This window comes from Emydura macquarii, unplaced genomic scaffold (genome assembly GCF_026122565.2).
Source record: "Emydura macquarii macquarii isolate MOO-44397 ecotype Brisbane River unplaced genomic scaffold, CSIRO-AGI_Emac_v2 contig_561, whole genome shotgun sequence".
NCBI classification, from domain to species: domain Eukaryota; kingdom Metazoa; phylum Chordata; order Testudines; family Chelidae; genus Emydura; species Emydura macquarii.
Genome location: NW_027130698.1, coordinates 4,280,747 through 4,293,861, shown reverse-complemented (window position 1 = coordinate 4,293,861; position 13,115 = coordinate 4,280,747). Strand labels below are relative to the sequence as shown.

The following is a 13,115-nucleotide window of genomic DNA, read 5'->3' as shown; positions in this document are numbered from 1 at the left end:
CCACTCAGCTTGGATAATAAACTGTCACTTTCATATTTTTTTCTGGTCGGACTAACTTTTTGATTCTGGTGCATGAGTCAATGTCTGGGCTAAAATACTGAAGGGCAAATGTGAAGTTCCAATACAAGTGGTTTTCACTGAAATAGTGAAGGTATGAAAGTTTCAATACTGGAATCAATGGAGCTATGCTGATTTATACCAGATGAGGATCTGGCCAATGATGGTTTATAGTAAAAACAAAACAAAACCCCTCTTTCGGGGGGGGGGAGTGCCAAAGTGCCAAGTGCCAAATCTATCTAAATCATCTCTTTAACCAAATGCATTACTTGGCAGTTGCTGCTTAAGGATGTCCACCTGCTCTGCTCTTCTTAGAAGGCACTGGAAACTTGAGGATATAAGATCTCAATCACAACTCTGAAGAATACATCATATAACTTTTTGAGGTTGCCGCCTTAGAGTGTATATACTTTGGGGGGGAACTTTACTTCTCACCTATCTCTGTGGCTCAGTCCATCCTGATCAGGTATTTTTGTATCTGATGACAGAATAGTCTTTGTACAAACTATTATCTCATCTCATGCCTACGGGATTTTAAAGCTTTCTTAAAAAGTATATTTATATAATTAAGACACCTAATTTAAGAAAATAAGGAAGTATGGATAAATGTGAGCTATTTTTGTGGTTTCAACAGTAGACAGTTTCAACTGTCAAACAGTAAAAATAATCATCATAAACAGACCTTGCAAAAGAGCACTAGAAATTGTTTTGGCCATAGCCTTAAGTCTCAGTTTGATTCTTTAGAGTTGAAATATGACTTCCGCAGAGGGCCAACTCAAAGCAACTGCATCACTCAACTCAAACAACATCCTATTCTGAGGGTTTAAGTAGGATTTAACAACTGACTAGGTCTTGTGCTGATCCTCTGTACAGGATTGAATTTCATTCCTAAAGAACAGTTTCTTTTGTGGAAGAATGCAGTGGTAACTTGAGCATGAAATTCCTGATGAGAGCTTAAAATTGCTTAGAATATGTTTATCAAAGAAAATATCAAAAACTATAGGAATAATTTTAAAGCTTCTAATATTTGTTTTGTCTACCATAAAAGGTTTTAAAATGGGTGATGCAATAAAGGAGCTTAAGCAACCAAAAAAATCCTCTTTAAATTCTTATATTTTTCAGAATTCTACTTAAGAAATGCCTCTGCTTCAACCATCTTTCCTGACTCCACAATCCCAAAGGGCACTGGATCAGATCCTAAATTCTTTACTGATGATGTAACTAAAGAAAAATTTAAAAATCCTCCAAATTTCACTATACAAAAAGTATTCTATTAATGCAAGAATATTACCCTATATTCAAAATCAGCAAACTCCCTGCCTCCACGACCACCTCTGAATCCACCACGAAATCCTCGAGGGGCGTTGAAGCCACCTCTCCCTGCTCCACGTCCTCTGCCACCACGGAAACCCATTCCTCCTCTACCTCGGTAGCCTCCACGACCACGATTTGGACGCAGTGGTATTCCAAAGGTCTCCGCATTTAACCTTCGTTCTTCAGCCCAGGTTGGTCTCCGTTCTCTATCAGATATAAAATGATAAGAACACTTTAAAATAAGTCTAAAGTTTCAGTGAGGGAGCCTGTCCAGCTGCACTTGTCACCACAAAAGGCACTAAAATGAAACTTCTTATCTATCAAATTCTAAGTTTTGCTCCTCATGATACCTACTGCAGGCATCTGAATGCCTGGCACAATCCTTTTAGTATAATGAAAAAGGTTTTAATGTACTTGTTATATCATAATATTGAACTGAGAATTTAATTTTGAGATGGAACGCAGCCTTGTGTATGCTGCATTCTGCACAAAGACTGTTGATTCAAACAGAAAATTGAGAAAAAAAGTACCAGAAAACTTGAAATTATAAAGAAAATAGAAAACTGAGGACAATCTGATGGCACTGAAACACCACTGAATCTCAGACTGTTAAGCAATCCAAAATGTTGCCTTCCTGTTATCAGTGCATCACATTGGTACTTTAAGGACCTATGCTTTGCATATTTTTATACTGGGACTTGAACTGCGGTTGCTTCCCAACTGTAGTTATGGATTTCATTTTTAAACAACTAATAGTGCTGACACACTATATTAAGAAATAGACATGCGCTGAGGAGAATAATGGGCTTCCCACTGCAGGCCATACCTATTATCGTCACAAGAGATGTTATCAAAAAAAGATTTGGTTTTGTCATAGTAGCAGTTGGGTCCAAGTGGATCTTCTTCATCAGCATTCCCTTCACTGTTTTGGGTGTCAACACCTGAGTCACCTTTATCTTCCCCATTTACAGGCTTCTCTGGTTTCTCAAGTTTATCTTCTAGAAGAACAAAAATTATCAGAATTCCTCTCTTCTAGTAATGTATAACAGAAAAGGACAACATAACTTGAGACAAAAATCTAACCCCATAAAAGAACAATGAACTTTTAAAATACAAAAAACCCTAAAAAAGCCCAAAAACATAAAATGTGGAATAATGTTTTAAAAAATCTGTTTCATATGGTTCCCATATGAAAGAACATACAGTAGAACCTCAGAATTACGAAAACCTCGGGAATAGAGGTTGCTTGTAACTCCGAGCAAAACAGTTCTTTCAAAAGTTTACAACTGAACACTAAGACAGCTTTGAAACTTTACTATACAGAAGAAAAGTGTTTTAAAAACCATCTTAATTGAAATGAAACAAGCACAGGAACTGTTCTTACTTTTTTTTTTTTTTTTTTTTTTAAACTTTCCCCTTTTTTAAAAAAGGGTTTACATTTAACATAGCACTGTACTGTATTTGGTTGGGGCTTTTTGGTCTCTGCTGCTGCACAAACTGATTGCGTACCTCTGGTTCCAAACGAGGTGTGTGGTTGACTGGTCAGTTTGTAACTTTTGGTGTTCGTAACTCCGAGGTTCTACTACATATAGCAGTTAGTTATGATTCAAATTTAGGGGGAAAAGAAGGGAATACTTCTGGAAGATCTAATACATGGGTATAACCTTGAGGGAACACCATGGAGAGAAGGTGAGTCTATAGTATATCAGAAGTTATTTTGATAAACCTCAACCCTTAAAGAGGATGAAGATTGTTTTAATGTATTTGTCATTAAATTACATTTTCTGTTCATGTGTGTTTAAATAGTACAGATCTTTAGTCTGTTAAGAATCTAATAAATTCACACTTCCACACATAAAAGACTGTTTTACTAACCTTTCATAACTGTTGTTCTTTGAGATGTGTTGCTCATGTCCATTCCATGTCAGGTGTGCATGTGCAATGTGCACGGTTGCCAGAGATTTTTCCCTAGTGGTATCTGTAGGGCCAGCTCTAGCACCCTCTGGAGCTAAGTGCATACGTGCCAGTATAAGGGGCACTGCCAGTCCTTTGCCCATTCAGTTCCTTCTTGCTGGCAACTCTGACAGAAGGATAGGTGGGCAGGTCATGGAATGGACATGAGCAACATATCTCGAAGAACAACAGTTACATAAGATTAGTAACCATTTTTTCTTCTTCAAGTGCATATCCATTCCATGTCAGGTGACTCTCAAGCAGCACTTTTAGCGGTGGGCTCAGAGCTCATGGTTGTGCTGTTCACAAAATTGCTCTCCCAAAACTGGCATCCTCTCTGGCTGCGAAGGTAATGGGCTGCGAAGGTATGAACCAAAGACCAAGTCACGGCTCTGCAAATGTCCTAGATCGGCACCTGAGCAAGGAACAGTGCAGAGGAAGCTCGAGCTCTTGTGGAGTGAGCCCTTGTGACGGCTGGAGGTGTGATGTTAGCTAGCTTGTAACATGCCTTGATGCACGCAGTTATTCAGGACGAGACCCTTTGCGATGATACCTTTCATCCTCTCAGTAATTGCTATAAAGAGCTGGATGGACCTGCAGAAGGGCTTAGTCATCTTGATATAGAAAGCTAATGCTCTTCTAATGTCCAGAGCGTGGAGTTTCTGCTCCTCAGTGGATTTGTGGGGTGTTGGAAAGAAAACTGGTAGGAAGATGTCTTGGCTGATAGGAAACTGAGATACCACCTTCGGCAGGAAGACTGGGTGGGGATCACAGCTGGACCTTGTTCTTAAAGAACACTGTAGGGTGACTCTGATGTGATGGCCCTGATTTCAGAGACTAGTCTAGCCAATGTGATTGCCATTAGGGAAAGTGACCTTCCATGAGAGAAACAGAAGGGAGCATGAACCCAATGGCTCGAAGGGGACCCGCGTGAGCCTAGACAGGACCAAATTCAAGTCCCATGGTGAAGTTAGCGGTCTAATCTGCAGGTAGAGCCTTTCCAGCCTTTGAGAAACCTAACCATCATTCCATGCGAGAATAATGACCTGCCGCTCACCAGAGGGTGGAAGGCTGAAATGGCCACCAAGTGACCCTTTATGAATGAGAGCTCCAGGCCCTGCTGTTTCAGGTGGAGCAGGTAATCCAATATGGACTGCAGAGATGAACGAGATGGAGAAGGATTCCAACTCTGTCGCCTAGCATGTGAAACAATTCCACTTCACTAGGTAAGTCGCTCTGGTGGACAGCTTTCTACTGCCCATCAAGACCTAGCAAACCTGCTCCGAGCAGGTGTCAAACATACGGCCCGTGGGTCGGACCTTTTTGATCCGGCCCGCGTCCGGCCAGTTTTTTTGAGACGTGCTGCCGCCCAAAGTGAGGGCATTGGCACTTAAAGAGATTTCTCTGCTTACGGCATTGCGGTTTAAGAGTCCGTGAAATGTCAAAGCGTCGATGCCGGATGCAGAGAAATCCCTTAAAGTGGCAATGCACTCAGTCCAGCAACATGGTCTCCCGCAAAATCCTGCTGCCAAAAAGGGCTGATGCCACACCGCTGAAAAGGGGAAGATGTCCTGAATTTTTCGGCGGAGGGTATTGCATGGCCCCTGTGAAGTGCAGTTTATGAGAATTTGGCCCGTCACCATCAGCGAGTTTGACACCCCTGCTCTAGAGGCTCTGCTACCGAAAGATCCAGCAATGTGCTGAATCAATGCAGGCAAGGCCATGCCAGTGCTATGTGTATGGCCTTTGCCTTGTCTTGTCTGATTTTCAGAAGGACTCTGAACCAGAGGAACCAGCAGGAAGACATAAAGAAAGCAATGTGATCAGGAAGGCTTCTGAAATAGAGCCCAGATTATACCCGTTCAGTGAGCAGAACGGAGAGCACTTCCTGTTCTGCCCAGTGGCGAAGAAATCCACCAGGGGAAAATAATCCAGGCAGTGAGACCACTTGTAGTGAAAGGAGAACATCCTGCTGAGCTGATTTGCCACCACGTTCCCTGTTCCCGGGAGATATGCTGCTTCGAGGTGGATGCTGTGTTCCATGCAAAACTCCCACAAACAGACTGCTGGCACAAGGCTGAGGACCACACCCCTCCTTCTTTGTTGATGCAAAACATGGAGGTTGTGTTTTCTGTCAGAACCTGCACTATTGTATCCATGATTTTGGGTAAGAACACTGGGCAGGCTAGATGTTCTGCCCTGAGTTCTCTGACATTTATGTGTAGGGCAAGTTCCTTTGGGAACCAGAGGCCTTGCATTCCAAGACTGCAGAGGTGGGCTCCCCACCCAAGGTCTGATGTGTCCATGACCAAAGTCACTGATGACTATGGGGCCGCAGGGGAAGGGGAGGGAGTCGCTAAAGGTGCTTCTCTCATTACTAAACTGCATTCTTTCCACCAGGACAGGGAGACAAGGACCCAGGGCGCAACTGTGAGCACCAAGTCCAAGTGATGTCTGCTTGGAGAGTACACTGACACCAGCCACTGTTGGAGGAACCTGAGACGTAGCCACAAGTACTGTACCATGTAAGTACATGCCGCCATGTGACCCAGCAGTTTGAGACAGACCCCGAGCTGTCATTATCGGGTGAGCTGTAATCTTGGAGATGAAGTCTGATAGACAAACTGAGCTTCCGGTAGAAAGGCTCTGGCCTGGACTTTTGCTTGTTTATCAGCAAAGGAGGTGCAGACAGTTGCGATGCTGTGTCGCACCTGCATCTGTAAACTCTTGATGAGCCAGTTGTCAAGATAAGGGTTAACCTGAGCCCCCAGACGCTTGAGGTAAGCTGCCATGACCGCAATGCATTTTGTGAAAACCCTCAGGGCTGCTGCTAAGCTGCAGGATAGGGCAGTTAACTGGAAGTGGCGACAGCCCACCATGAAACTTAAAGGCGGAAATGTGAAAGTATGCATCATTTAAGTCGAGGGCGTCCTTTAAGTTAAGGGCAGCGTACCATTCTCCTGGGTCCAAGGAGGGAATGACAGAGGCTAGGCAGACCATGCAGCACCTCAACTCCTTGAGATACTTGTTGAAGCAGCGTAGGTCCAGAATAGGTTGGAATCCCTCTTCTGCCTTCAGGATTAGGAAGTATCCACAGGGATTCTCAAACTTTTTATGCTGGGACCCCCTTTGAAAATATTTCAGGCCACAGAACAGCAGCCGCTCCTCCCTCCCGACCCCACTCCTTCCCCCACCCACTCCCACCATGTGGGCCTAGCAGCATCCTGACTGGAGCCGCTCCCAGCCCCAAGCAGCTGCTCCCCCTGTGCAGCCCCACCACTTCCCACCACCCCTTCCCATCACGTAGGCTCAGTGGCACTGGAGAGATCATTAAGTGGTCTGCCGAGACCCTCAGCAATTTTCAAGCAGTCTGTGCGGGTAAAAAAAGTTTGAGAACCACTGCACTAGGGAAAAACCTCCGGCAACCGTGCATGTGGCACGCACACACCCACACCTACCCTCACCCACCCACCCCCCCTACATGGAATGGGCATGAGCAAGCTCTCAAAGAATACATCTTACCCATAACTATAAATTGATTTTCATCTCACCTAATACCACCTTATTTAACTTGCAAAGAATCAAGAGAACCTCAGTTCACTGGACAGCAACAGCATAAATCTTAGTTTAGAAGGTCTAGTCAAGGGGTGGGCAAACTTTTTGACCTAAGGGCCACATCGCACCCACATGGTGGGAGAAGTGCAGGGGGGAGGAGGACAGGAACTGTGCAGGAGGAGCGGCCGCTGCGCTCCAGTCAGGGCACTGCTAGACCCACGTGGTGGGAGAGGGGCAGGGGGAAGGGGCAGGGCTGGGAGGAGGAGCAAACATCGCAATGCTGCAGAGCTTATTCCACAGCCTTTCCATGGACTACCTGAATGCAGCTCACGGAACCACTGGTTGAGCTGGAGAGCCTGATGAAAAGCTCAGACGGGCCATAGTTTGCCTACCTCTGGTCTAGTCAATAGATGCCAAATCTTGTGTCCAAATGTAAATAATCACTCACCTTCTCTCCATGCCAAAAAAGTGAAAAATAAAATGATCCATTATCAGAAGCTGAACATCTTTGCACATTGATGTTAAATATTTACAGCACTTCCCCTTAGCACTCCTAGTAATCTTTACTGATCTACTGCCAGACACTGCACACACTTTCTCAAATGAACAAGCAAAGCAGTATCTTAAAGACATATCTATCTAAAACAGAACACAACCAGCAAAAGAGTAGTGAAGCAGCTCTCTCTATATAGAAATAGCTGCAAAAAACCTGATTATTATGGCACAGTGCTAGCTAATTTTATTTCTGGCAGTCTCCACATTTAAAATTCTTGTACTACAGAGTTGAACAACTACTCTGGCTACTCCTAGAGGAGGAGAAAGGCAAGGCAAAGAACAAATGGATATACCAGCGGGGAGGGGAGGAGGAGGGAGGAGACCACGAACAATCCAAAGACCCACACACATCCTCTCCAATGAAAATTTGGGCCCCAACATCTCATTTTGGTAGCTTACTTGACTTATGTACTGATTTACGGGACTACTGACTAACTTAAAAAACTGGGTAGGGAATGAAATACATTAAAAAATTCCATGGACTTGGGAGCATAAACACGAACTTTTTTCCCCTCATTCTAGAGCTCAAACATTTACTACCTTTTCCTATTGGGAAAGACCGCTCATAAACAGGGTTTCTAGCAAATACACCTGCTATGATTAAATAGTACAATTTTAGATATTTTGTACTTCAGAATTAGAAACAAAATCCTTTTCAAAATCTAGCCTAAAATACTGAGTCAGGTATTTTTTAGAAGTCTTTCAAGCCATTTATACATAAGGAATCAAACCTATTAGTTTTTTCCATGGTATCTGTTTTCCATCAATTTCTAGAAAGCAAAGATTTACTATGAACTGACCTTTCAAGAAATTTCCCCAAAACAGCCTTTGAATTTATTAAGCCACACAAAACTATTTTTGTGAAATCTAGAACAGAAGTGAGTTTACCTTTTAGTTTAAGTTTATTATGAAATTCTCTATCAATTTCCTCCTTGTTGAATTGTGCATTTGCACTTTCAAAGTCAAAATCCTTCTCAAACTTCATTGGACCATCCCGCCTAATACCAAATCGTCCTCTGCCACCACGGTGACCTCCACGGCCTCTTCGTGCTGAGGGTCCACTTTGAGCTGTGAGAATTTGGGATTTGAAGAGATTTATAACTTTCAGAATGCCCCGTATGACATGTCTGTACCTCATGCACCAACTTTCTGCATCATTTGTGAGTAAAAATCTGTTATGTCAGAGCACCTCACAATCTTAAAATTCACCTATAATAAATACTAGAACAGAAGTCAGGCTTTCCATGAGGAAGTTCTATTACCTTGATTAAGCTAAGATTTAAGTCAAGGAAGACTTAGTGAAAAAATACTATTTTGAATTTAAAGACGTTTACAGCATTTTATTCTTTATTTGGCAACTTCTATAATGAATTATCAGGGCTTCACATTTCATACCAGTTGTATTTATCATCTAGTTACTAATTCTTCTTTTACCACACTATTCAAATCACTACTTAATGCACTGCTGTCAGCCAGATATGTTTCCTTTAAGCTTGATTTTTGCTCATGATATTCCATTTCAGCACTAATTGTTTCCACCCACAAGTAAATTACATTAGTTCCCAGGCAGATATCCTAATTAGGTGGATTTTCTACATCGCTTTGCTCTGTACTGCAGTTCAAGTTTGCATGCTTGTAAACTTTATGAATTGTAACTAGATAAAAGTTTTCCATCACTTTTCTAAAATAAAAATTGAGCAGTTATGAATTTTCCAGGTTTTTTTTTTTGTTTTGGGTTGGTTTTTTGGGGTGCAATTTAGCTATTAAAGCCATAAAATTAACATCTGATAAAATAATGGTAAGGTTTTTCTCAAAACAGATTTAATTTACCAATTTGTCGTTTGTTTTCATTTCTGAGATGCTCATTTTCTGATCTTGAAACCTTGTGTACTTCAGCTACAGATGGAAAATAATGTAGACAAACAAGTCATATCTTTTTATCATTCTTCTGTTCACAGCTATATTCTGTTCACAGTTATATTATATATTAGAATTTTAAAACCAGATAGATAAAGCCTAACAAATATTATAACAATTCCCCCACCCTAGTGATGGAAATATATTTTTTAATTCAAGAGAAATTAAACTAGTAATCTTAACTTGAATTCATTGGGTAAAAGATGAGATTTTCAGTCCTCCATGGGCACATCAATTACCATTATGCAGCACGAATAAAAAAAAACCCTAAAATGCTCACTTAAAAAGAATTCATAACCCATACAAAGAAGAAAACAGAAGACACATAAAAAGAAAATATCTAAAGTTCTACCTCGTCTGTGCTCCTGATTCTCTAATGATTTTTGGCTACCAGGTGCCAAAGGTCTAGTTGGGACAGGACTCCTTCTCCCAACAGGTGCTGGAGCAGGTAAATGGGCTGAAGCTGTTTGTACTGCTTGTTCCATGGTTGGGCTCTTTCTCAAATGGTCTATCTGAGGACTTGAACGACCTAAAATGTAACCAGGTGATAATTTCTTATCTACAAATTTTATTTGTGGATCTCAAGTCAACCAATCCAGATTGAAGGGGTTATCTGCCTTACCAGTCAAGACAGCTGTGTCCAAAGAGGAAATAAATATTTCTGCACCCTCAGATCCACTAATCCAGACTGAAGAGATATATAGCAATTCCCCTTCCCCCAGTCTAAAAGAAAAAAAATGGGTAGGACAATTAATTCCTACCAATCCAGCCATGAGTGTCTAGCTATGGAATGGAGTTTTCTGATGTGTGGGGTGGTTGGAAGCACTACAAATACTCTTACCGTCTACTCAGTCCTCCCAGAAAGGAACAGGGAACTGCCCCCAATGGCAGAGCTCTATCTATATAATTAATTTAGTGTATTGCTGTGTGAATGTTCTACAAAGTAATGAACAGCAATGGCTAATGCCAGGTATAATGCAGGCAGATGAGCTATGCAAGCTTCTTCACAGGTTCTGTTCATGCACTTCAATCCTGATTTGCAACATGCCTAGGGCTGCAGTAGCAGGTATCTCCTGAACAGACACACCCAGTCATGCACCAAACTGCATGATAGTATGTGTGATGTTAAATTTCTGCTAGAAAAAGGAAAAAGCTCACTTGTGATTCAAATTTCAAGAGACGAAAAAAGATAGTGAATTAACCCACTATCCCCACTTTTTCAGTAAGCCATAATCTAGACCTGGGATCTGAAACAAGGAATGAGTGTTCCTAAAAAGGTGCCAAAAGTCTTGCTGATGCCTGACTGGAAGGTTTAGGCAGGTAAAGCCTTCAACCCAAGACTACATATCACGTTAGTTCTAAAGATCATACAAGTTTAAATATATCCACACAAAAATCCTAAGTTATTCTTTTAATAGTTAAGTTTGAATGTTTAATACTTTATTTATTGCAGCATCATTTCTATTAATAGCAGCAGCTTTGGTAACTGATTCTATTATTGACCCTGAAAAGAAGCATCTGTTAGTCTCTGGTCAGAAACTTTAACTAAATCTTAGACAGAAAACAAACCTATTAACAAAGTTAAATATTTTTTCACCTTTTAATAACTGCAAGATTACATAGCCCTATATACTACTTTTGCCTCTACTCTGAAGAAAGGAGAAACAAAGGGAAACAAAACGAAGACCTATTATATATATATTTTTAGAAGTCTACTGTTCAGTTTCTTCTCATCTTCACCACCCTGATGCCATTAATTACGGATATTTTCTGGGAACTTTACTCCTGAAAATTTCCTAAATATGCCATAGAGATTTGGCCAGGCAAGTCCCTTTGTTGCGGAGTTCGATAGCTTAACCGCCACATGCCAATTTAAAAAGTAGATGTTGTAATGAGTGTTATAAGTAAGAAACAATTAATTCTTCTGCTCTACTCTGTGGTAATAAGGCCTCAGAGCTGGAGTAGTATGTCCAGTTTTGGGCACTACATTTCAGTAAAGAGGTGAAGAAAGTCCAGAGACGAGCAACAAAAATGATTAAATGTCAAGAAAACATGACCTAGATTGAAAAAATTAGGTTTGTTTAACATGAAAAGGAAAAGACTGAGGGGAGGAACATAACAGTTTTCAAGTACATGAAAGGCTGTTACAAGGAAAAGGGTGAAAAATTGTTCTCGTTAACCTCTGAAGACACGATGAGAAGCAAAGGGCTTAAACTGAGGCAAGGGAGGTTTAGCTTGGACATTAGGAAAAAACTTCCTAAAAAGAGCATGTTAACTGTTAGGCAATTTGTTCCAGTATGTAACTGCCCTATGAAGGTTGTGGAATCTCCATCACTGGAGATTTTTAAGAACAGGTTAAACATACACCTGTCAGGAATGGTCTAGTTATTCCTTAGTCCTGCCTTGAGTGCAGAGGACTGGACTAGATGACCAACTGACATCCCGTATAGTCTTACACTTCTATGACTGTTTGGAATGTGGTAGTGATACTGACAATAGATCTGAATGGCTCCAAGGTACTAAGAAAAGCATAAAATAAGGAATAAAGGCTTTACAACTGGGTTAAACTGCATTTTTAGAAGTCCCTCAGACCATATACCTGAGATAACTTAAGGTATCATGCTATCTATGAAACTAATCAGTGACTTCCCCAATAACCTTACAAAACTTGATGTTAACTACATTCAGTGTTTATTTTAACCATCTGAACGAAGCAGTTTAACTTGTTTTTGTAGAGGAAAACAAAGCTATGGGTGGTGACCACTGCTATAGTACAGCACAGCTACATGCAATACAGCAAGGTACGGAACAAAGACAACACCTTTTTCTTGCTTGTCTTAGCTAGGGACACTTTAGTTATGGAATATATTCTAGGTGTTGTGATTCATAAACAATTACATTTTCATTCATTCATTCCATTTTAACTGGGGCTAATGACAATAACTGGGTCTGCCATCATGATCAGTAAGGAAGATCAATAATTAGTCACTCAAGAAGAGCTTACCTTGAGATAGCTGTGTTTTTAATGATCTTGCATCTGTTGTAAAGGCAGAACCAATTGCACTGCTTTGGGACAAGCTAGCACTAGCTGAAGTTTCTGTTCCAAAAGATGTCAAAGAACCCCCTGCTTTGAAGAAAATAAGAGCTGTAAAGACTTAAAATTGGTGTCTATTATTCTGTTTTGTGGGTATCATGTAATGTTTTTTTATTAGGACAAGTCACTTGGTTAACAAAACACTGAGAAGTAATTATCCTAGAATACTACTAAAGTAGACAAAAATTGCAGTTTTAAAAAAATCTCTTGAACAGATAATTGTGTGACTTCATGTAATTTAACTTGCCTGACCAAGTCTGCACAGATTTAGTAACAAAATACAATGGACGTCTCATCACGATGCAGTGACCTTGCAGCAAGTTCTACAAGCCTAAGGAATCCTACTGACATAAAAAATTGTGATGCTAGGACAATAGTGATGCTAGGACAATAAGCGTCAGTGACAGATCCTTGGTAGAGAATGAAGTATGCTCTCTCATAATCTGTGTTGTAACTCAACATTTCTGTCTCACTGATGAACTACAGTCTAATGGATAGTCAGTTCTATTGGACTGTCCCTAATCTATTCTATTATTGACTGACTCCTTGTGTTTTTAGAAGTCAACCTTTCTGCAACAACTATAAATGATCAGTCTCTATAAGCTACAGTGAGAAAAAGTGAAGTGCAATTGTACCTTGAAAAGTGACTACAGATAAAATATTCAAGTGC

At 40.9% G+C, this 13,115-nt stretch overlaps 1 protein-coding gene across 4 annotated transcripts in view; it reads right to left on the bottom strand.

Annotated features, from left to right (window-relative positions):
- Positions 1 to 13,115, bottom strand: part of LSM14A (LSM14A mRNA processing body assembly factor) — a 34,482-nt gene that overhangs the window by 2,555 nt on the left and 18,812 nt on the right. The window contains exons 4-9 of one of the 4 annotated variants that reach the window (XM_067540062.1): positions 12,356 to 12,478; positions 9,704 to 9,880; positions 9,265 to 9,330; positions 8,323 to 8,502; positions 2,198 to 2,369; positions 1,349 to 1,577 (exon numbers count right to left, since the gene is read on the bottom strand). In XM_067540062.1, coding sequence (XP_067396163.1) covers positions 1,349 to 1,577; positions 2,198 to 2,369; positions 8,323 to 8,502; positions 9,265 to 9,330; positions 9,704 to 9,880; positions 12,356 to 12,478 — 947 coding nt within the window. The remainder of the gene's footprint in view (positions 1 to 1,348; positions 1,578 to 2,197; positions 2,370 to 8,322; positions 8,503 to 9,264; positions 9,331 to 9,703; positions 9,881 to 12,355; positions 12,479 to 13,115) is intronic. The other 3 variants (XM_067540065.1, XM_067540063.1, XM_067540066.1) reach the window with 3 other exon arrangements.